The 24,116-nt window shown below is 43.3% G+C and overlaps 1 protein-coding gene across 11 annotated transcripts in view; it reads left to right on the top strand.

Moving 5' to 3' along the window:
- Positions 1 to 24,116, top strand: part of CDKAL1 (CDKAL1 threonylcarbamoyladenosine tRNA methylthiotransferase) — an 819,912-nt gene that overhangs the window by 646,277 nt on the left and 149,519 nt on the right. For 6 of the 11 annotated variants that reach the window (XM_079935371.1, XM_079935372.1, XM_079935370.1 and 3 more), the window contains one exon: positions 4,830 to 5,849. The exons of 4 other annotated variants lie outside the window; for them this stretch is intronic. In XM_079935371.1, coding sequence (XP_079791497.1) covers positions 4,830 to 5,021 — 192 coding nt within the window. In that variant the 3' untranslated portion in view covers positions 5,022 to 5,849. Of the gene's footprint in view, positions 1 to 4,829; positions 5,850 to 24,116 lie in introns of those variants that run through there. One more of the 11 variants, XM_079935366.1, reaches the window with a different exon arrangement.

The raw sequence follows: 24,116 nt of genomic DNA on the forward strand, positions 1-24,116 counted from the left end.
TGTGGAAATCATAATAGTTGTGCATTTATATGTTTGAGAATCTTGGACTTTATGAGAAAGTCCTTGTATTTCCTGTATTTCTAAATTACTTTTCCTTCAATATCACAGTGGTAGTGACAATTGAAATGTACAAAGCTAGCTGGCAACAGATCACTGTCATCTGAGAAACTTTTTTTCAATCTTATATTTTAAAACATATCATCAGACTCCTTTAATCAAGATGGTGAACTGGTACAGGGTGAAGATAATGAAAGAAGCACAGCATGGCAGAGACAGGCTGCATTTCCTCTCTCCTGCTGTGTCATCAAGCTCTCACCCTGATCTTAGGGAGAATGGCAGGGTGGGCTTCTTGTGGGGCTGCGTATGGGTGCCACGGTACTCCACACGATTCTGTGATGCAGACTTGCCCCCAGGGACAGGAGAGTGGCTTGCCACCATATGGGTCAGTTATGTTCAGATGTGTTAAATGTTTGAGTGAGGGAGGGAAAAATCAGTGCCCAAGAAAGAATGACTGTGTTGAACCCAGCCACAGATAATCCACAATGCTGCTTTAATAGGTGCCTTTTATGTTTTGAGCAAAATTTTATGGCAAATGAGTTGGAAGGAACAGAGGAAGAAATTCTGTGAAACTCTTGTTAAAAGTTGAAGGGTCGTGGGGCTTCCCTGGTGGCGCAGTGGTTGAGGGTCCGCCTGCCGATGCAGGGGATGCGGGTTCGTGCCCCGGTCCGGGAAGATCCCACGTGCCGCGGAGCAGCTGGGCCCGTGAGCCATGGCCGCTGAGCCTGCACGTCCAGAGCCTGTGCTCCGCAACGGGAGAGGCCACAACAGTGAGAGGCTCGCGTACCGCAAAAAAAAAAAAAAAAAAAAGAGTTGAAGGGTATTTTCAGGCTGAGTGCACAGGTACTTTACCTGTACTGCACCTTTGTGAAGCAGAATATGTTAAAAAACCAACCCAATGCTTGATGCTTTGAGACTCACCTAGTCCTGCCCAGGGCAGCCTGACCCCTGGCCCCCAACACCAGTGATCACCGAATGGCAGCTTCTGGGATTGCATGCACAGAACCAAGGTTCATTTTTCAGAACTGGGGGTGGGACAGGAGCAGATCTTCCCTGAAGCTAGTAGAGCTTAAGATTCAGGGCCTGACACTTTGAGGGGCCCCTTCCAAGGCCCTGTTCTTAATTTTGTATTGAATTTTTTTTTTTTTAAGAGAAAGCATCAGGCCCCACAGTGTCTGGATCTGTGAACCTACTGAAGTTATTTGCAGGGTGTGAGCGAGGCTGTGTGTATCGGTGCACGGATGCCTCCACAGTTTTCTGGGGGAACAGTCTGTAGTCCTCACTGCCTTCTCAAAGCCATCTGTGACTTAAAAAGGTTAAAAACTCAGGCCTAGGAGAACTTAATCAGCCTCTTAGTTCTTGTCTTGTAAACCCAAGCCTAGGAAGTGATGGTTTAATTGCTAGAGGCAACAACTCAAGACCCTTTTACAGTTGTGCGCATCGATCACCGGAGACATAGCTAAGCGTGTTTTTGATCAGTTGTATCTCATCTGGAATACTCATCCTCATATCCGTTCATTCACTCATTCGTTCGTTCATTCATTTCTAAACACTTGCTGAGTACCTGCTCTGTGTTTGCCGCTGTGCAGGTTCCAAGAACCCAGAGATGAATTAGGCAACCTCTCTGCTTTTGAGGAACTCACAGAGCTTCCGTTATTTTAGCTGTAGAAGGCAACATTCTTTCCCAAGGTTGAGTGCTGTCCTTGAGACCTTGGGGCTATTTTTAACCATCAAAATGAAAGCTTGTCAACATATTCCCAGCTCCAAAATATCATGCAGAAAGCCAATCGTGCAAGAGAGCGGTTTCCCGGGGCAGGTCTGGGTGCAGCCGTCACTGCTGCAGGGACCACGGCTCCGTCTGTCCAGCTGTGACCTTCTTGTCAAGGGCCCCCAGTGCAGGAACAGCAGCAGGGTGTCAGCCCAGATCCCTGAGGAGCCCAGAAGTAAATGATGGCTCGACTGCCACTGGGGTTGAGAGATTCATCCTTGTGGACAAAAGCTATATTAATTTTGCAATCAGTCTCCTATAGTCAAAGCAAGAGTTCTTCCATATCTATCACAGGCAAGTATTAGCTGGTGGAAATTGGGTTGTGAAAGTTCTTCTCGTTTCCCCATTCCTCTCCTTTGTCCCTCCGTTACCCACTCACCTGAACTCAGCTACTGTTGATTCTACATTAAGTGTCTGTTGTGCCCTCCTTTCCGTGCCTTCCGCCATCCTCCCAACACAGGTCCTCAGCACTCTCCACCTCATCTGTCGCCACAGCTTGCCCCCGGATTCTCTACCCCCACCTCCTCGCTCCCCTCAATGCACCCTACACCTTCGTGCCAGAGTTACCTTCTGTAAAGCACCCTTCCAGTGCTTCTCCTGTGCATGGCGGGGCTGCCATTCCACACAGGGGCCGAACCTGTCCCCAGATTGTTCGAGAGTGTGGAAGGAAAGAATAAGCCACGTGAAATGGTTGTTCGGAGGCATCTTGTGCTTCCGTGGCTTTCTTGCACTTCCACAGCCGTGCCTCTGGCTCGCCCCCTCCTCCCAGCCTCGCAATGTTTCTTCCATCCCGGATTCTCCTTCCCCACCCCGCCTCCATCTCTTAAAGTGTTATTCAGGTTTCAACAGGGGAGACACTGATTCTAAGGCCTGTGCATAAGGTGGAAATCTTATAGCGTGGAATCAAAATTACACGTCGAAACACTAGAACCTCCCTGAGAGTGGCCAGGTGCCTCCTGTCCTCTCCTCCCCGCACCTGCTGAGACACATCAGGGGACAGAGACCCCCTACAGAGTCTCACCGTCATGTCTCCTAGCTCCTCGTGTTCTCTCCAAGCAGGGTTTCCCAGCCTTTCCATGTCAGGCACATGGCACACCAGAGTGGATGCAGAGGCTGTGCGTGGGGGTGGAGCCCTGTGGCCACTCAGACCCCTTCAGGTGCCCCTTGGGGGTCGGGGCAGCCCTCCTGCAGCGGTGCGCCAGCTGGGAGTCCCTGTCCTAAGGGACGTGTTTGATGAATAAAATGGCTTCGTGGTTTTTTCCTGTGTCATTCTTCTTTTCCTGAGTAGATATGGTTGCATCCCTAAAAGTTAGATACGTCTGTGATGACTCCACTCTACATAAATTCTACCCTTCGTGAAGTCGGCCTTGATTCTCCGTAAACACTGTTTGTCTCTTTCATATAGTTCGTGTATAATCTGGAAATTTATGAACTTGGTCTGACCCTTCAAGGAAAGGAACTATAGCTTGTACGTAGCTTGGCCTACCTGGCCTATGGTAGGTGTTTGAATGTGCCTGTGTTGAAGGAGTGAGTGATAGCTTCTTCTTGCATCAAACTAAAAAACTTGTGCACAGCAAAGGAGACCATCAACAAAATGAAAAGGCAACCAACTGAATGGGAGAAAATATTTGCAAATCACATATCTGATATCTGATGAGGGGTTGATATCCAAAATATATATAAAGAACTCATACAGCTCAATAGAAAAAAAAAATCTGATTTTAAAAATGGGCAGAGGGGCTTCCCTGGTGGCGCAGTGGTTGAGAGTCCACCTGCCGATGCAGGGGACACGGGTTCGTGCCCCGGTCCAGGAAGATCCCACATGCCACAGAGCGACTGGGCCCGTGAGCCATGGCTGCTGAGCCTGCGCGTCCGGAGCCTGTCCTCCGCAACGGGAGAGGCCACAGCAGTGAGAGGCCCGCGTACCACAAAAAAAAAAAAGTGGGCAGAGGATCTGAATAGACAGTTTACCAAAGAAGACAGACAGATGGCCAACAGATGCGCGAAGAAGTGCTCATCAGCACTGATCATCAGGGAAATGCAAATTAAAACCACAATGAGATGTAACCTCATACCTGTCACAATGGCCATCATCAAAAGAGATAAGAACTAACAAATGTTGGTGAACATATGGAGAAAAGGGAACCCTCGTGCACTGTTGGTGGGAGTGTAAATTGGTGCAGCCACTCTGGAAAACAGTATGGAGTTTCCTTAAAAAACTAAGAATAGAACCAACATATGATCCAGCAATTCTACTTCTGAGTGTTTACGCAAAGGAAACAAAAACACTAACTCAAAAAGATACATGCATCCCATGTTCACTGCAGCACTATTTACAATAGCCAAGAGATGGAAGCAACCTAAGTGTCCATCAGTGGGTGAACGGACAAGGAAGATGGGGCGTATGTATACAATGGAGTATTACTCAGGTGTAAAAGAAAAGGAAGTCTTGCCATTCACAACAACATGGACGGACCTTGAGGGCATTATGCTAAGTGAAATAAGTCAGAGAAAGACATAGAATCTAAAAAAACAAAACAAAACCGAATATATAGATGCAGAGAGCAGATTAGTGCTTGTCAGACCCAGGGGGGTGGCAGGTGGGTGACAGGGGTGAAGGGAGTCAAAAGATACAAACTTCCAGTTATAATGTAAATATGTCCTGGGAATGTAACGTACAGCATGCTGCCTATAGTTAACAATACTGCATTGTATATTTGGAAGTTGGTTAGAGAGTAGACCTTAAAAGTTTTCATTACAAGGGGAAAAAATTGTAACTGTGTTGTAAGTAGACTTACTGTGGTGCTCATTTCACAATGTATACAAATATTGAATCCTTATGCTGTGTACCTGAAACTAATACAATATTATATGTTAATCATATCTCAATAAAAAAATAGCTCCTTCTAGGGGTCCTTTGCTTGACTGATGTCACATTAGCGCTTTTTTTCTTATTTTGCATCCTTAATGTCTTCCGTTTTCCTCTATGTTTCTCTCTCTATAGGAATTCAGAAATAGGCTTGGGAACCACCTGAATTCAGTATCCCACACCTTGGATGCAACTCAGCAAGACTCGGCGAGTTCCAGAATGGCGCTACAATTGCAAAGGCTACACCAGGACTGTACACTGAGGATGTCTGTGGTCCTGGCTCTGTTTGCTTTTCTTTTTGCTTTTTTGATCAAGGTCTGTAATTAAAACACAACTAACTGAAGCATCGGTGAAGAAGAATAATGGGTTCGATCCCTGGTTGGGGAATTAAGATCCCACGTGCTACACGGTGTGGCCTTTAAAAAATAAAATCTGTGAAGAGGAATGAATTTCTAATTAAAATCTTCAAAGAAAAGGAGAGCGACCACATCACTTCTCAAAGGGCAGTAATTTACAGTCTCCCTGCCCTTCAGCCACACTCTTTAATGGGGCTTACCCAGTCTCATCTTGAGTTGGACTCGTTGGTTATTTGACCTAAAACCCAACAACAGCTGCTATAGCATGTCTTTTCAATTAAGCTCCCCTTGGTTTATTTTTAGCAAGAAATGCAAGTGGTCGCATTTTCTTTAAATCACCAATCTTCAAGTCAGAAACCTATTTGTACCGTGGGTCTGGTCACCTCTTCCTTATGTGGGAAGATTTTCCATTTTCAATAAACATTTTTACATGTATCTTTCTCTTTATGCTTTGTTTGGGGTCCCGATGCCACTACAAACATCTTATTTTCCACAGCAGATGTGTTCCTGAAAAGTTTACATGGAAACCTGTTTCTGGAACTTGGATCCTTTCAGAACATGCAGGGAGAGCCTACCAATTAAACGACTCCTGGCAACATCTTGAGAAGTCAGAGGAATCACCCACTTCTTCAGCTCCCACAGACTTTCAAAGACTGGACTTGTCGAAAACAAGCTCTGCCTCTTTTCTGACATTTTCGATTGATTCCATCCACTGTCTATTTCTACCTGACATCACTGGCCATTTACTAAATGAAGTGATTTCTTCCACAATAAAAGGAATTGTTGTAGTGAGCAAGGCTCATGACTGTCAGCATTTGAGTAAGTTATTTGGATCGTATAGCGCAGGGAAATCAGGCGCCCGTCATTACCACAGGACAGTTTTCATTTTTAAACCCCCATCCCTTTTCAGCTCTTCATTTTATCTCAAAATGTTTCAACCTCTTTTGTATCTTTTGAATCCAGATTAAAATTAAATTATAAGCCAGTGAGTTAAAAAACCAAAACAAAAAACTCTAGTATTAGTACACTTCTCCTGACCCTGGTATGTGCTTCTAAGAGGAGATCACATTTAAAATGCCAGGGTTTGCTCCTGCTTCCTCTGAGTCCTGCAGTGAGATGTCTACTTGGGATCCCCCTGTTCTGGCAGCGAGAGGAGAGAGATGTGTTAGAGAATAGGAGCCTGCTGGGTCCTTCCTTTCTTGAGATACGTGCAGTCATTTCTTTATTAATAAACAGAGTGGGTTCCAGCGTGGTACTTATTTAATAAAAACCTAGCAGAAGTGGAATTGCTACCGAAAGCCTAGAGTCACACTATATAAGACATAAGAAAAGCTTTGCATCTGGGACAGATTGGAGACAGAAAGCTTTTTTTCTATTTCCACTGTCTCACTCTATTCCTCTCACCCCCTCATCTGCTTCTTTCCTCCCCTCTAGCTCTGTACCTGTCTCTCCTCCGCTCTCGTCCCTTCATTTTTTCTTCTGTGAGTGAGAGTGATACACCCAGCAGTCCGATAGCCCCACGGCCCCTCACCAACCATGGTGGGGATTATCAGGGATTGTTCAGCCGTGCGGGATTGTCCCCGCGCCGCCGTGGCCGTTACATAACCCCAAGTAGGCTGCGACTCCACTCTGCTCTTAGGTCCAGGAAGTTTAGAAGCCCCGCAGCAGGGACCAGGTCGTACATGGTAGCAGCCACCACATTGAGGACCAGTTGGCAAGGGGGTGGCAGTGGTCTGGAGATCCAGCTTGCTTCTCCATGACCTCCTGCTAGAGGGATACGGGAGAGAAGCGTGGGTGGGCGTCAACCACTCAGTTATCTTGTAGACAGAATTCGGAATGCGACTGAGCCTGGGAGCCATAGGGGTAAGTGTGGCGTCAGCAAAGCTGTTTCCTTTCCAGCTCCTCTCCTTCCTGCCCGTAGTGTGGTGGCACGTCTACCCTTCTGGGGTTAGGCCTGATGGTGTGACCTGTTCTGGCCAGTGCAAAGGGAGTGGAAAGGTCATGTCTTTCTTTGGGGCAGACATGTTCAAATCCAGTCTGCCCTGTGTTCTTTGCACCATAGACGTCATTGTGGACACACGTGTCAGGATGAAGCTTCCTCCAGCCTGGGTCCCTGAGGGAGTGCAGGGAGATCGCCTTCTGCCAGCGGCGTGCGCTAGACCTCGTGTAGAACAAGAAAGGAGACTGTGCTGAGCCACTGAGCTCTGGGAGCTGTTACCATGGCGTAAGTCACCCTATCCTGATTCACAGAGTCAGGCGTGGTAGGATAAACTTATCAAATGTGCTATCAGTTGACCTGCAGTTTGTAAACATAACTGCTGTTACGCTTTATATTTTCTTTTCATGTTTTTCCGTAGCACCAGAGTCTTTTCATTTTTTCTTTAATGCGGCCCTCTCTACTAAAAAGGAGACCCGTGAAGAGATCTGTCTTCGTTCATTCAGGATGCTATAACAGAATGCCACAGACTGGGTGGCTTCTGAACAGCAGAAACGTATTTCTCACAGTTCTGGAGGCTGGAAAGTCCAAGATCAAGGCGCCAGCAATTCGGTAGCCTGTGAGGGCCCACTGTCTGGTTCACAGATGGCCGTCTTCTTGCTGAGTCCTCGTATGGTGGGAGGGGCAAGGGAGCTCTCAGTCTCTCTCGTAAGGGCGTTAATCCCATTCATGAGTGCTCTACCCTCATGACCTAATCACCTTTCAGAGGCCTCACCTCCCACCATCACATTGGGTTTTAACATATGAATTGGCAGGGGGTGGGGAGGACAATATTCAATCTATAGCAATATCTTTTGAATACTTGGGCCAGTTTTTTCCTTAAATTCTTTATTAGAGTAAAACAAACACATGAAAGTGCACATACATGTATAAAAATACGTGCATAAATCGTAGGGTGGCAGCTTGATGCATTTTCAAAAAGTGAGCACATTGTAACCAGCACCAGGTAGGCTCCCCATGCGCCTTCCCAGGTGCTAACTCTTCCCCCAAAAGGTAACGACTATCTTATTTCTAATCATAGATTGGTCTGCCTGTTCCTGAACTTTACATAAATGCGGTCATACAGCAGACAGTGTTTTGTGTCCGCCTTCTTTTGCTCAACGTTGCACGTGAGAGGCATCCAGGTGGTTGTGTGCGGCAGTAGTTCATTCACTTTCACTGCGGAATAGGATTCCGCTGTATGAATATACCACATTGTAATTATCCATCCTACTTTCGAGTTGTTTCTGATTTTTTGGCTATCAGAATAATAATGCTATAAACATGTTCTTGGGCCCACAGAGATGTGCATTTTATGAACTTATATTGAGAAATGGAATTGCTAAGTCAGGGCGTTTGCACACGCTGCCCTGGTGTTTGGAAAGCGTTGTACCCATTTACGTTCCTGTCAGCGGTATCTAAGAGTTCGGGTGCCATCCACTTGTTGACGTGAACTCTGCCACTCTCCCCACTGTTTCTTCTCTCTCTTTTTTTTTTTTTTTTTTTTGGCGGTACGCGGGCCTCTCACTGTTGTGGCCTCTCCCGTTGCGGAGCACAGGCTCCGGACGCGCAGGCTCAGCGGCCATGGCTCACGGGCCCAGCCGCTCCGCGGCATGTGGGATCTTCCCGGACTGGGGCACGAACCTGTGTCCCCTGCATCGGCAGGCGGACTCTCAACCACTGCGCCACCAGGGAAGCCCTCTCTCTCTGTCCTTGACTTTGTTCAGCAGGCCTTGTCTCTGTTGTCTCTCATCCGTGAGGCAGCCCTGTTTTGATAATAATGATAATACTGATAACCATCAACTCTCTAGCCTTTAAATGTGTCAGACAAAATGATGTGGACTTTACAAGTGTTCATCGGTCCTGAAAACACAACCCTGAGATAGGTACTATCGTTCCCATTTTGCTGAGAAAAAAAAAAAAAATCTAAAACACACAAGACTAAGTAACTTGCCAGGGGCACAGAGCTACTAAGTTCTAGAGGCAGAACTTGAACTCAGCCTGACTCCAAAGCCTGCGCTTCTAGGCTGTATACTCTTCCCGCTCCCATGACGCCATCTTCCACCTAAACTTGACCTGAACCAGTAGACGGGTATCTAGGATTAACTCTGTGGATGCCGAGGTTCTGGGGGAGCCCAGCCTTTCTCTCCATGTCGTCCTGCTCCAAGAACGTGCATCGTACTTGATGCACTCTTAAAGATTTAACAAGTTGCTTTTCCTTCCTTCCTCCCTCCCTCTCCCTCTCTCTCTTTCTTTCTATCTTCCCTGGTTCATCAAGTGCAACACTGTCAATAGGATAACATAAAAATTCTTTGGTGAAAACTTTGCTTTGTTGCTAGGAAAATGTGTCTAAACATCAGATTTCCATATGTCGTTCAGTCAAAACATAGGCTTTTCCATTGACTTCACTCCAGGTTGAAAATTTCAATGTATATTATAAGATGTCTTGGAGGGAGAATTAGAGTTACAAATGAAGCTTCAAGAGGTTTTATCATCATAAAATAAGCATGGGGGAAAACGTAAGAAGGGAGAGAGGTAGAGAAGGGAAGAAAGGAGGGAGAGAAAGAAGAAAAGGTAAATGATAGGAGGGTAAATGATATTCTTAAGGCTTGCCTGACCCCTAAGCCCCCCAAGGTGCTGCACTGAACTCACAGGAGCGCCACGGGATATTTTAAATTTTTGAGGGAAACACAGCGACATCTATCAGATACCATGTAAAACTATTAGCTCAAAATAGTTCACAGTTTCAACATTAAAACGCACAACATGTTTTGATGTTACCGTATCTTTGTAAGACTAGGTTTTAGGTGGTTCCTGTGATAAAAAAGCAAGTATCAAGTGAAAAATCAATGTTTAACAAGGAATGAAGGTGATTTTATTTCAAGGTCTGAGAAGTTGTGCAGTGCCCAAAAGATACACACCTCCCATTAATAGATAATTATGGCAATTTTTGAATGAAATAGATCATTTATTTCAATTTACATGTATTATTTTTTCAAATAGTTCTTGTAAGAAATTAAGACACAAATATTTCTTAAGCTGTTAGGACCTACCTACTTAATAACCAGAGTGGTTGGCTGTTTCTTTTGGCCTAGGGGTGCCGTGAATCAAGAAAGCTTGGGCATCTCTCTGTATGATACAACCTAACCTGGAGCATCCATGCCAAATTTATATTTAATCTGCAGTTCCAACCACTTCTCAAAGTATTTTTAGTTTGTAAAAGTCAATTCATCGATAGCACATTTGATAAATTTATACTTGCTTTTCCACTGAGCTTGATTTTTTTTTTTTTTTTATGGTACGCGGGCCTCTCACTGTTGTGGCCTCTCCCGTTGCGGAGCACAGGCTCCGGACGCGCAGGCTCAGTGGCCATGGCTCACGGGCCCAGCCGCTCCGCGGCATGTGGGATCTTTCCGGACCGGGGCACGAACCCGCGTCCCCTGCATCGGCAGGCAAACTCTCAACCACTGTGCCACCAGGGAAGCCCTGAGCTTAATTTTTATGCTGTTGAAACCATAGAAGTTGAGTTAAGGAACCATGAAGGAGTTAAGGACCTGAATCAACTGGGTTCAGATCTCAGTTGTTTCCATTACAAATCTGAGGAAAATAGTATAGGGGAAGAGCATGAGATTTTTGACATCAACAAAAGTTTGGTTTAAATTTGCAGCCAGACCACTTCTTTCTGAGCCTCATCTGTAAAATAGGAACACAACTGCATTGCAGTGTCATTAAAGATGAAATGAGATCACATGTATCAAGTGGCGTGTCCTAGGCACACATCCTTCCTTCCCCTTTCATGATTCCTTTAGCCATTTAAACACGAAAACCAACTTTATAAATAAGGTTAGGTGTTTTAAATTTTGTTATTAACACATGACCACCCAAAAGAATTATATGTAGGATAAAAAGATTCTTGCCTCAAGGGACTTAAAGTCTAATTTTAACAAATGCAGCAAAGGAAGAAAAATTCAAAGAAAATGGATTGCAGCTGTATTTGAGGAGATCAAATTAATGAGTGCTGTGTAGCACAGATTTGGGTGGCCAATCTAAGATCAAGAAGGGCATTTTTCCATGGCCAAAGATTAAAAGAGCAAAGAGATTAATAGGGAGGCCTAGAAGTCGTGCCCTTCCCCACCCTACCTTGGGGTAAAAGGAAGTGCAGACACTATTATTCTTCATTAGTTTTTGGTCAGTTATTTCCTACCAGTACTGTTTCCTAGAGCTCTATCGCCAAAATATCCCAACTGTGTAACAGTTGAAGCAAAGAGTTTCATGTGGTCTCTCATGGTCTTCCTAATTTATGGGCATCTGAATACACTTACAAGTACTGGTGAGGCAAGTGCCCAGAAAAAAAAAAATGTAGGGGGAAAAAAACCCAGAAACCTTGGATCAAGGTAAGGGAAAACTTGGAGTTCAGAAAAGCCTGAAGAACTAGGAATTTTAACTCTCGGGTTTATCTAATCTGCTTTTAATATGTGTAATTAATCATAATAACTATAGATGTTATCCCAGACTGTCCAATTCCAAGGTCCAAGCTTTTAACTTCTGTTTTTAACCCCCAGTTTCCATAAAGAGGAATAAAACACAAGTGCTTTTTAAACAGACCTAAAGATTTTCAAATAGATGTAAAGGAAGTTGTTTACTTACGACTCAATGTACGTGGGTCCAGCCTTTGTGACCTGAGGCATACCGTCCACATAATGTATACATAAGTAATGAAGTAATGAGTCTAAGTACAAATTCCAGCTCATCTTAAATTCAGTGTTATCTCCCTCAAAAGGTCACTTTAGAATGACTCTGTTGACACTCAATCCTGAAAGAAATTCCTCATGCTATCTTGTGAATCTTCGCCCTTGCAGGAGGAATTTATGTGACATTTTACTCTTGCAAGTGTAATTTGTTTTGAAATAACCAGAAATAATTTAAACAGTGAGTGAAGCATAAGAGTGAACTAGGTATATTGGTAGGAGTCCCTGGGAAAATTCTTTTGCGGGCCTTGGTTCTCTAAAGAAAAGAACTTGCGGCAAGAATTATTTTCTTTAAACCCTAGACTTTCCCCCCTGACCAGCATGAACAAAGAAAAGTCCAGGAGCAGGTGGCTTCACAGGTGAATTCTACTAAACATCGAAAGAATAATAAACACCGATTCTTCTTAAACTCTTACCAAAAAATGGTAAGAGGAAGGAACACTTCCTATCTCATTCTATGAGGCCAGCATTATCCTGATATCAGAGCCAGATAAAGACACTACAAGAAAATTGCAAACTAAAATCCCCTATGAATATAAGTGCAAAAATACTCAAAATATTAACAAGTTAACTTCAACAGCATATTAAAAGGATTGTTTACCATGACCAAGTGGCATGTATACCAGGAATACAGAGTGGTTCAATATAAAACCAATCAATTTAACATCACATTAATTTACAAAGGGGGGGCATGTGATCATCTCAGCTGAAACAGCAAAGACATTTGACAACATCCAACGCCCTTTCATGACAAAACTTCTTAGAAAACTAGGAATAGAGGGGAAATTCCTCAACATGACATTTATGAAAAACCCACAGCTAATACTATACTCAGTGGTGAAAGACTGAAAGCTTCCCCCTAAGATCAGGAACAAGACAAGGAGGCCCACTTTCACAGCTGCTATTCAACATTGTACTTAGTAGTTCTAGTCAGAACTGTTAGCCAAGAAAAAGGAAGAAAAGGCATCCAAATTGGAAAGGAAGAGGTATTTGTAGATGACATGATGGTCCTGTGTATAGAGAAGTCCAAAGAATCCACAAGGAATCTACTGGAGCTAATAAACAAATTCAGCAAAGTTGTGTATTATAAGATCAGCATGCAAAAATCACTTGTTTCTTTTTGGATTGTTTCACAATCCAAAAAGAAATTCAGAAGGCAATTCCATGTACGATAGCATCCAAAAGAATTAAATACTGAGGAATAAATCTCACAAAAGAGGTAAAAGATTTGTATGCTGAAAACATTGCTGAAAGAAAATTTTACATATCTAAATACATGAAAAGATATCAGTGTTCATGGATAGGAAGACTTAACATTATTAAAATGTCAATACTACCTAAAGTGAGCTACAGGTTCAATACATTCCCTATTGAAACAGACTTCTTTGCAGAAATGGAAAAGCCAAACTTTATATTCATATGGAATTTCAAGGGGTCCCAACTAGCCAAAAGAATCTTGAAAAAGAATAGATTTGAAAGAGTACTTTCACTGTTCACAAACACTTTCCAACTTCAAAACTTACAACATGGCTACAGCACTTGAAACAATATGGTACTGGCATAAGAACAGACATATAGATCAATAGTATAGAATAGAGATCTCAGAGAAAATTATTCCCATAATTGGCCAATTGATTTTTGATAAGAGTGCCAAGATCATTCAATACAGGAAGGACAGTTTTTTCAGCAAATGGTGTTGGGGGAACTGGATATCCACATACAAAAGAATAAAGTTGGACCTTTCCTTACCTTTCACCATATATGAAAATTAACTCAAAATGGATGAAAGACCTAAATAAAGTTAAGAGTTAAAATTATAAAATTCTTAGAAGAAAACAAAACATTGGGAGAAATCCTCATGGCATTGAATTTGGCAACAATTTCATAGATGTGACACCAAAAGTATAGTCAACAAAGGAAAATTTTTAGATTTCATCACAATTAAGAACTTCTGTGCATCAAAGGGCACTATCAAGAAAGCAAAAAGACAGAATGGGAGAAAATATTTACAAATCATTTCTCTGACAAGAGATTCATATCCAAAATATATAAAGAACTTCTATAACTCAACAATCCAAAAGCAAACAACCCAATTTAAAGATATGCAAAGGACTTGAATAGACATTTCTCCAAATAAGTTACATGCACAGCCAATTAGCACATTTGTTCAACATCTTTAGTTATTGGGCAAATGCAAACAAATCAAAATCATAATAAGATATTACTTCACACCCACTAGGATGGCTGCCATGAAAAACACAAATAAGTAAATAAATAAAACCAAACCAAACAAAAAATAAACATGTTGACAAGGATGTGGAGAAGTTGGAACCCTCATACAGTATTGATGGAAATGTAAAATGGTTCAGCCACTGTGGAAGATAGTTTGGCAGTTCTTCAAAATTGAAACCTAGAACTACTGTATGACCCAGCAATTCCACTCTTAGTTATATATCCAAAAGAATTGAAAGCAGGGACTCTAATACATATCTGTATACCAATATTCATAGCAGCATTATTTACAATAACCAAAAGGGAGAACCAACACAAATGCCCACTGATGGATGAATGCATAAACAAAATGCAGTGTATACATACAATGGACTATTACTCAGCCATAAAAAGGAGTGAAATTCTGACACATGCAACAACACGGATGAACCTTGAAAACATTATGCTTAGAGAAATAAGCCAGACACAGAAAGACAAGTATTGTATGATACCATTATATGAGGTACCTAGAGTAGATAAATTCATAGAGACAGAAAGTAGAATAAAGGTTACCAGGAGCTGAGGAAAGGAGGAAAGGGAAGTTACTGTGTGATGGGTACAGAGTTTATGTTGGGTATGATGAAACAGTTTTACATATAGATAATGGTGATGGGTACAAAACGTTGTAAATGTATTTAATGCCACTGAATCATACACTTACAAATGGTTAAAATGATCAATATTATGTTATACACATTTTACCAAAATAAAAATGGCATTGTAGTCTAAAAGTGTATGGTGAATTTGAGAAACGTGGCTAGAGTGAAGGCTATATAAGAGAAGTGCCTAGAAATTAGACTAAAAATAAGCTCAGCTTGTGAAAAGTTTTGATCCTATTCTAAGGAATTTAGACTTTATTTGATAGTCAAGGAAGAGCCACTGTAGGCTTCTAAACGGGCTTCTGAGCATTGCAGGCTCTGAAGAGATTGCTGTCTGAAAAGATAAGCAGTGACCGTCTGGAGGCTGGCCTGTTCTGTTGATGACCCAGGCCAATGGTCTCCCGTTTCCTCGCCCTATACCACCATTTTCGGAAATGCACAATGTAGTCATCACTTTTCAGGGGCTGTGAAGCAAGGCTTAAGGAGAGTTAAATCTCTGTCCTTGGTTTTGAGTTTTTTATCTGCTTCCAAGCTTCAAATGTGTCCATTTCCAAGAGAACCATTAGCAAGCCTCACTTAGCCCGTTGGTGATGGTTCCTATCATTGCTGTTACTGACACTAGGGTTGCTAACATGGGGGTTTGCTTGTTTTACAGCTGTTGCTGTAACACGGAACTGGATGTGTGGGTCCCACCGTTATCTCAATTAAGAAAGCTCCCCAGTAAGAGTCAGGCTCCCGTCTTTGTCGTTCAGTGCATTTGCTCTTTAATCTTTGCTTTGTGCTGCCACAGAGGAGCTTCTGGGGACCTAGCAACCCTCTATCCCTCCAGCACCTGCTACCTTCTCTGCTTAGCTACCGTGATTCAAATCAGCGACTCCAGCTTTCTGGGTTTGATCTTCTGTATCTCAAATTCTATTAATACACCTGTTCAGTTAAGAATTCACATGCTCTATTCTCAACAAATGGATGAGAATACTTAACCAAAAAGCCACCTGGGATAACTATCTCGGGCCGTGATCTTAGAGAGCAGATGCTCCTGGCATTTTGGTTCTCTGGTTTTTGGTTTTTCAGCCAGTATGATTTCTGCAACCTTACTTGGTGTCGTTTGAGATATAAGGGAAGGGCTTCTGCCGCCATAGAGCCCTCATGGTCTACTACCCTCAATTCCAAGCTTCACAGGAAAACTCTAAATTCCTGATTATTGGCCCATTGAAGTGTTAAAACTTGTCATGTCTACAGGACCGGGAAAACTAGGCTATAATTTGGTATCAACTCCATGTTTTGGGCCTGAGTAAATAAACCTGATTCTAGCATAGTCTCTCACCCAGGAAACAGTGGTGAATAGTCAATATCATATCTCATTTGGTTCTAAATCCGAGAATAAAATCGGAAGTCAAACAAAAGATGAGATGGAGCTTGTAGAGTCTGGGTCCCCTCTAGAGGAAGTAAAGGAGCTGTTGAAATTTACTTTTAAAAACCCAAGGATGGCTTGGGTTTTGTGTCATTGAAAAGAGTGACCTGAAAGCCTCTGAAAGGTCTGCTCTAGCGGTTGCCCTGGACCTCTTCTCACCTTTCCTGTTTTTATATCTTTTTTGTCTCTGATTTTCCAACAGCTTTTCTTCTCCTACATCCCTTCCATGTGTAAGATCTCTAACCCTATTCACGCAGGATAAGATTCTCAAGCCTCCAATTTAGATCCCTCTTCTCTTTTTCCCTCTTAACACAGCATCCTCCAAGATTTTTGAGGTTAGAGAGGTTGAAAGTTCCAAAGCAGTCTGACAAAAAGCACAAGTTGGTTGGATCCCAGTCTAAAAAATTTAATCTTATCAAACCAGCTTGCCTTGGGCAATCAGAATTATACCAGCTGCAAGAACATTCGCTAGCTAGAAATGTCGTATTTCAGGTTGAAGAATATTTTTAATGCCTTTAGACACACAAATCAAAAGGGAAGTGGGGGAGGGGAGAAGCAATTTAACACCAGCTTTCCCTCACGCTATGGGGCAGAGTCAAGCTGTCTATCTGAGGAGCTGCAGTAACTCCAATTAATATTAAAAGCAAAACTTGTGGCAACCCAACATTGAAGTCACAAGTGTAAACCCCCAGAAAGTCACCACCGGCTGCCTTCTGCTAATCAGTCCTAAACAACCTGTGTTTCTCTGCAGCGTGTCAGGGAGTTTAAACTTTCCTCCAGTTACTGCTGGAAATTTGAACTGAGATTTGAATAAGTTACACAGAAAGACTGTTCATTCTCAACACTTGATAAAAGATCGGGATCGCTGTGTCTCTCTGCTTCACCCAAGACTTGGTCTTGCTTGAAAAGCAGGAGTGGTGAACCCTGCAGGTCAGCCTAGAATAAGACAAGAGGGGCTCATAGGAGCCATAGAGTTGGACCCCCTTACCTTATAGATGGCAAAACTGAGGTTAGAGGAGTTCAGTGACCGGTCTAAGATCCGCTCCTCTAGTCTGGAGCATTTCTGAACAGGAATCCCAAGTATTCTCTTTGTTATTGAGAAGCTTTGGGACTTACCTGTGTCCAGAGGTGTATCATAACTGAATGTATCTCTCGAGGCTCCGCTCAGGGCTAAGAGAATGCCTATACAGCCCGATGCCAGTTTGGGCCCAACTGCAACTGTTTCCATCCCCTGAGTTCTTCGTCCCAACCCCAGAGAAGGCAGTGGCGGTGGTGGTGACTGGGGCCACTGCGCTGAACTGACCCAGGTTCACTTTGTCTCTCCACTGGAATGGGCTTATAAAAAGTTGAGTTATAGGGCTTCCCTGGTGGCGCAGTGGTTGAGAGTCCACCTGCCGATGCAGGGGACACGGGTTCGTGCCCTGGTCCGGGAAGGTCCCACATGCCGTGGAGCGGCTGGGCCCATGAGCCATAGGCCCATGAGCCATAGGCCGCTGAGCCTGCACGTCCGGAGCCTGTGCTCCGTGACGGGAGAGGCCCCAATAGTGAGAGGGCCGTGTACCGCAAAAAAAAAAAAAAAAAAAAAAAAGTTGAGTTATAAAAAGAAACTTGAGCGGAGTCATAAAATTCATATTCCTCACACTCCTGAGTTTATACACTCTTTGCCACAACTATGTTGTATTTAGGAATATAGTGACGACTCTTCTGGATTTCAGGCACCAGATCTGGAAGCTCTGCCTTCCCCACACCCAGAGGACCTTCGCATTTTCCTCCTAAGATTGACCCAATGGCCCCATTGACTCTCGGCCAGGTTTGGTATCTTGGATCGGGCCGGATTCCCTGCGGCAGCTTCTGACCGTTCAGTGCACACAGGTTATGGACCACCCACCAGAGTCACATAAAGCCCCATGGGCCCAGGACTGCCCGGTGTTTCGGGGGCTGGTTTTCTCATTCCATAATTCTGTTACCATAAACATTGCTTTCATTATGTACAACTTGAAAAGATGAAACGCCTTAATTCATCTTCTGTCATAGGGCAAGTTTCTCAGCACTTAGTGGTTGGGTTAAGATTTGAGGCCTTTGTGACTGGAGCGAGGAAACGCTCTCCAAGGCCATGAGAGAATGAGGCCCAGCCACAGTAGTTGGGGTCCCTGTTAAATTGTTGGGTCTGGAACAGGCATTTAATGCTAAAATCCAGGAATGGAGATGGCAGGAGGACCTGGAATGTCACAGAAATGAGGAGAAGGGTCCTGGATGACTACTTCTGAGGAAGCTGTAGTCACTGGAATTTGCCATTATTGGTTTTTGGTTTTGTTTTGTTTTGTTTTTTAATTTGGGCTGTGCCGTGTGGCTTACAGGATCTCAGTTCCCCGACCAGGGATTGAACCCAGGCCACAGCAGTGAAAGCACCAAATCCTAACCACTGGACCACCAGGGAACTCCCTGACATTATTGGTTTTAGAAATCATGCTCAAGCATTGGTTGGATTGGCACAAGAGTCAAGGCAGATGGAAGCAGTAGCCAAAATACCTTAACGTAAATAACATGATCATCATCATCTCCGTAGCTACATCTACATACAGCCAGGCATTCTCCCCAGCACTTTAACATATTACCTTATTTAATCCTCAGAGCCACTCACTCTGAACAATTACTCTAGATGAGAAGACTGAGGCACAAAGATGTGACTTGTCCAAGGTCATTAGCTGGTAAATGGCAGAGCCAAGATTATAAGCCGGCAATGTGGAGCTACAGTCCTATTCTCAACCAGTTTGCTTTCCTCTCTCAAGCTAGAGGGGGGGGGCAGAGCACACACAGATGCCCTCAGACCATGAACACAGGAGGTGCTCCAGGTAACGTGAGGGCACTGGGAGAAACAGAATCCCGTCTGGCTGCGGGATGAAGACTTCCTGAAGGGGAAGGACAACTCGGCAGATGTTTGGTGCTATGTACCAAGCACTGTGCTTGTCATTGGGATAAGAGAAGTGAACAGGACAGACGCCGTCTCTGCCTTTGTGAAGCTTTGGGACAACTGTAACCCAGCTACTCGAGGTAGAAAAATACAGGGAATCATCAGAGCATGGGAGGGACATCTAACCCAGACTGGGGAGGTCCATGAAGGCCTTCTAAAGAATGCTAAGTACATTGAAAGGGGCAGGCGCAGGTGTCATGAGATCGTGGGGCAAGCAAGGAGTATAAACCAGATTGCTGAACGGTGAGGGGACTTAGCCAGGCAGAGAGGTGAGATAGAATTTGGGGGAGACTGGAGTGGAAGATTGGCAGACAGGAGTACCTTTAACAGAAGTTATCCGACGTGGAAGGACCTTCTGAGGGCAAGTTTTCTTTCATCCGAAGAGTGAAATATAATTCCTAAAATTTGCCCGAAAAATCATCAAACAAGGAAAAGTAAAGCCCACATCTGAATTTTTTCTAATGTCTAAAACAAGAAAGCCACAGACTGTATCTATTTAAGCAATTTTATTTAGCTGCTCCTCTTGTCTTTCTCACCCTCTGTAGCAAAAAAAATTAAGTTCAGAACCTCTCAGTACTCATCAGAACCTCCCCTATCTTCAGAAGGTGGCAGGTAACAAGTTTTTCCCTTTGCAGATAATTTTCTCTGTCTCTTAATGTTTTGTAATCAGATGTGGTAGCTCCGACTTCTCTTTATTCCAAACATAGCCAGGAAGGAATTTCTCAGACAATTTAACTTTTGATAGCAGGTAATTTTAATCCATTGCAAACATCAACCTGACATGGACTTGCTATCTTCATTATTTTCATTACTCTTTGGGGCCACTTACCTCCCCCCTCCGTGCCCACCACTCCTTCCAGCTTTAATCTTACCATGCCATGGACCAGATAATTTTTGGCTTATAATGATATCATTTAGCTTCATACCTTAAGTAATGAAATTTGTTTGTGAAACTCTTTATCTTAACCAAAAAAAGAGAAAAAGTTACCTTTTCTGGTGGGAGGTCAGTCACCTCTGTCACACTGCTGTCTGTGCCGTTCTGTCTGAACAGCTGACAGTTTCTGTTCATTTACTTTCACTCCCCAGTTCAACCTCCCATATGGAAAGCTGGAGTGATTTTTGAATAACAGCAAGTAATATCTGATGTGGCAGCAACTGGCAACTCTGACATTGAGCTTGGCTGTAGCCATTACCCAGGATTCCTCACTTCTCCTTGAGAAGCAATTACAATTTCACAGGCTGGAATTAAAATTCCCTGTGGTCTGCAATAGAGCAACTGACACTGTCAAAGTGATTTCAGGCTGCTAATGTCTTGCTGGGGTAGAAGTAAAAAAAAAGAGTTCCTCCTCTTGGAAATGGAGGTCTGTCAACTTTAAAACGCGGACTCTTTGATTTGTTTTAATTCACACTGAGGTCAGTGGGCACTGCCTCCTTCCAACAAAACTTGTTAGGGCGCTAGATTGCGGGAACAGGTGTTTTCATAATGATGGAGCAGAAGTAGGGTTTGGGGCAGGAAGAAGTGTTCAGACTAGCAAGGAAAATAATGAAAATGGGCCCCAGCTATTGTATAAAGCAAATGAGGATGTGGAAATAGGGACAACGTCTGAGCTCTAACCTGGGGAAGGACACAGAGAGCACATGCCCTTTATGGCGGTTCTCTGACAGGTCTTCATGGAGCTCCTCTTCTGGCCCAGCCCTGTAAGGAAGAACCAGAAGTAGTGTGTTTTATCAGAAAGCTCAGAGCTTTGGGCATTAGACCTGAGTTCCAATCCTGGCTTCTCCTCTTATTGTGTGTTCTTTCACAACAAAATTTAACTTCAAGACTCAACTTCCTTTTCTATCCAATGGGACCCATAATACCGACCTTGCAGGGTTGTGATGGATCAGATGTGAAAAGTGTTCTGCACAGTGGCCTATCCGTAGTAGATGCTGATTAAATATTACCTGTCATTAACAAACAGAAAGACTTTGTTCGATCGCGAAGTTTCTCAAACCTCAGGACTTTTGTCACAGCCAAGTACCGTCAGCAGAATTGCTTACTTAATAGTTTGCTTCCAATCACTCACTTTGGAGACTTCAATTTATCTATTTTAAAAGAAAACGTTTATTACAAATGGCAACCCTATGTCACTTGCCATGCATAGAAGGTTACCATTTTTTTTTTTTTTTTTTTTTTTTTTTTGCGGTACGCGAGCCTCTCACTGTTGTGGCCTCTCGTGTTGCGGAGCACAGGCTCCGGACGCGCAGGCTCAGCGGCCATGGCTCACGGGCCCAGCCGCTCCGCGGCATGTGAGATCTTCCCGGACCGGAGCACGAACCCGTGTCCCCTGCATCGGCAGGCGGACTCTCAACCACTGCGCCACCAGGGAAGCCCCGAAGGTTACCATTTTTAAAAAATGAAAAATAAAAAGTGTTAATATATCCTACTTAGCATTGCTTGAAGAAGGCTCAGGACTTGAAGCTTACGGCAGTTGGTTTAAAAAAAAAAACAAAACCCGAAAAGAGGAGACGAGAAATAATAGAGAGGCATCCAAGGCATTCCTGCCCCAGTCTGAGCCTCTTCCCTTCCCTGAGGTCTCAGTCCTCCTTCCTTATCAGCTACTCACCCACCCCTGCATTTACGGACCTGATCGATTTCCATGAGATTGCTTGTTTCATTTCCGGTAGTCTCATTCTTTCATTTGAAAAGAGAGAAAGAAGCATCTAGCGGAGAAGGGTGTCAACCCCTCTGAGTTTTTCTTTCACTCTATTCCGCAGCCCCTGATGTGAGTTTACAAGTGAAAACACATGGGTAAAACTCATTTTCTTTCTGATGAAGAAACGTGCAGCACCTGTGAATGAGAGTTGGCAGTAATCCAGTGACGCCCATTCCACTCCTGAACTTCTAGTGGTTAAGGGCCTTGATGGGGCAGAGTCAGTAAATGTTTCTCCCACACCCTGGTTTCATTCCCTCCTTCCTGAGTGCCAAGTTCTGCAACACAGGCCTGAGCAGGGTCGCTTCTCGTTCATTTTCATGTTGTCCAGTTACACCCTGGGTTAGTTTCGATCCGATCAATTTTTCAAAGGAAAATTCTGAAGCAGGTCTTTTCTCTACAGCTACCAAATCACACTGTGTGGTTTTATCATCTGATTTTCCAAGTTAATCTTTATCTTTTGAAAGAGTTTTTCTAAAATTTCCCCACCAAGCCCATGTCCCTTCTGGGAATAACAAGACTTGTTTCAGCTACATTTTTAAAACTGCACTTAATGAAAAGGTCATCTACAGATGAAAGTCCAAGGCTAGCCTTGGGGTGGCTACATCAGTATTCCTGGGACAAAGGAGAAATCAGATGATGAGAAATTGAAATTCCTACTTAGCTCCTGTGGTCACCTCTTGGGGTGCTCCGACAGCTCACATACCCCAGGTAACCAACAAAGGCCAACCCCTTGGAAAGTCTCATCTGACCATTCTCAGTTATACTGTCCACAATTTGATCCCAAAGGGAATCTAGGGGAAAATAATTACACAAAGGAATGGAAGTATTTATGACATTGAATAAAAATTCCATTTAGGAGGGAAAAAAGGTAATAAAATTGTCCTGAAAGAAGGCATGCAAAAACAAGGAATTTACTGAGATTAAGTAATAGATGGGAAGTAATCCTTGGATTCATCTTTTATGTAGAATGATCAGTTAACATCAGGCAGTGTCTTGGGCCAGTGGTTTCCATGAGTACAGAGGTAGGATGCCTATTTTTCAACTTTTCTGGGGATGACTTCCACCTTTCATTTTTAAATTGAAGTGAAATTCAGATAACATCAAAATTAACCATTTTAAAGTGAACGTTTCAGCGGCATGTAGTACACCTGCACGCTGTGCAGCCACCGCTTCTGGAAACGGTTGACTCTTGACCAACTTGGGATTAGGGGCATCAGCCCTCAGTGCAGTCAAATATCCCCATAAAACTTATAGTCAGTCCCCAATATCCAAGGTTGCCCTGCATCTGTAGTTCCTCCATATTCACAGTTCAACTAACTGTGGATCGTGTAGGACTGTAGTATCTACTATTGAAAAAAGTCTGTATGTAAGTGGACCCGCACAATACAAACCCTTGTTGTTTGAGGGTCAACTGTATTTCCAAAACTTTTTCATCCCCAGAGACAGAAGCTCTGCACCCTAAGCAGTGACTCTTCATTTTCCCTTCCCTCAGCTCTTGGTAACCTCTGTTTTACTTTTTGTCTCTGTGAATTTTGCCCATTCTACATACCTCATATAAGTGGCATCATATAATAATTGTCCTTCTGTGTGTGGCTTATTTCACTTCACATAATGTTTTCAATCCATGTTGTAACATGTATCAGGACTTCATAATTTTTATGGTTGAATAATATTCAATTCTGTGTATACACCATGGGTTTTTTTGCCCATTCACCTGCTGTTGGATGTTTGGGCTGTTTCCATCTTTTGTCTATTTTGACTAGTGTTGTTATGAATATGTGCGTACATGTATTTGTCTGAGTTCCTGTTTTCAATTCTGTTGGGTACATATGTAGGAGTGGAGTTGCTGAGTCATATGGTGATTCTATGTTTGACTTTTTGAGGAACCGTCAAACTGTTTTCTTACAAGTCCACCTTGGCAACTCATTCTGTTGGATTATGCTTTTCTGTTTCCTTAGATCCTCTTAACAATCTGCTTTAAAAATTTCCTAACATATCTAGAAATTTAAAATACAACAAGCCCCACGTAGCTACTGCTTACCTTCAATGGCCGTCAATATTCTGCCACACCTGTTTCATTATTTGTCTCCACACACTACCTCACTTTGGTTTTCTGGAGCATTTTAAAACAAATACCGTACGTCATGTAATTCCCCCCCAACCTCCACCAAAACTTAAGTATACAACTAAAAATAAAGAGCAGCACCTTCTTACATTACCACCATAACCAAGCTAACACTAATTCTTCAATACCAGCCAATAAATGGTCTATATTTACATTTCCCCAATAGTCGTAAAATACTGTCTTCCCTTTGATTTGTTTGAATCAGGATCCAAACAAGATCCAATGTATTTCATTAGTTTATATCTGAAGTGGCCTTCAAGTGGTTTTAAT

Source organism: Stenella coeruleoalba, assembly GCF_951394435.1.
Source record: "Stenella coeruleoalba genome assembly, chromosome: 10".
Lineage (NCBI taxonomy): Eukaryota > Metazoa > Chordata > Mammalia > Artiodactyla > Delphinidae > Stenella > Stenella coeruleoalba.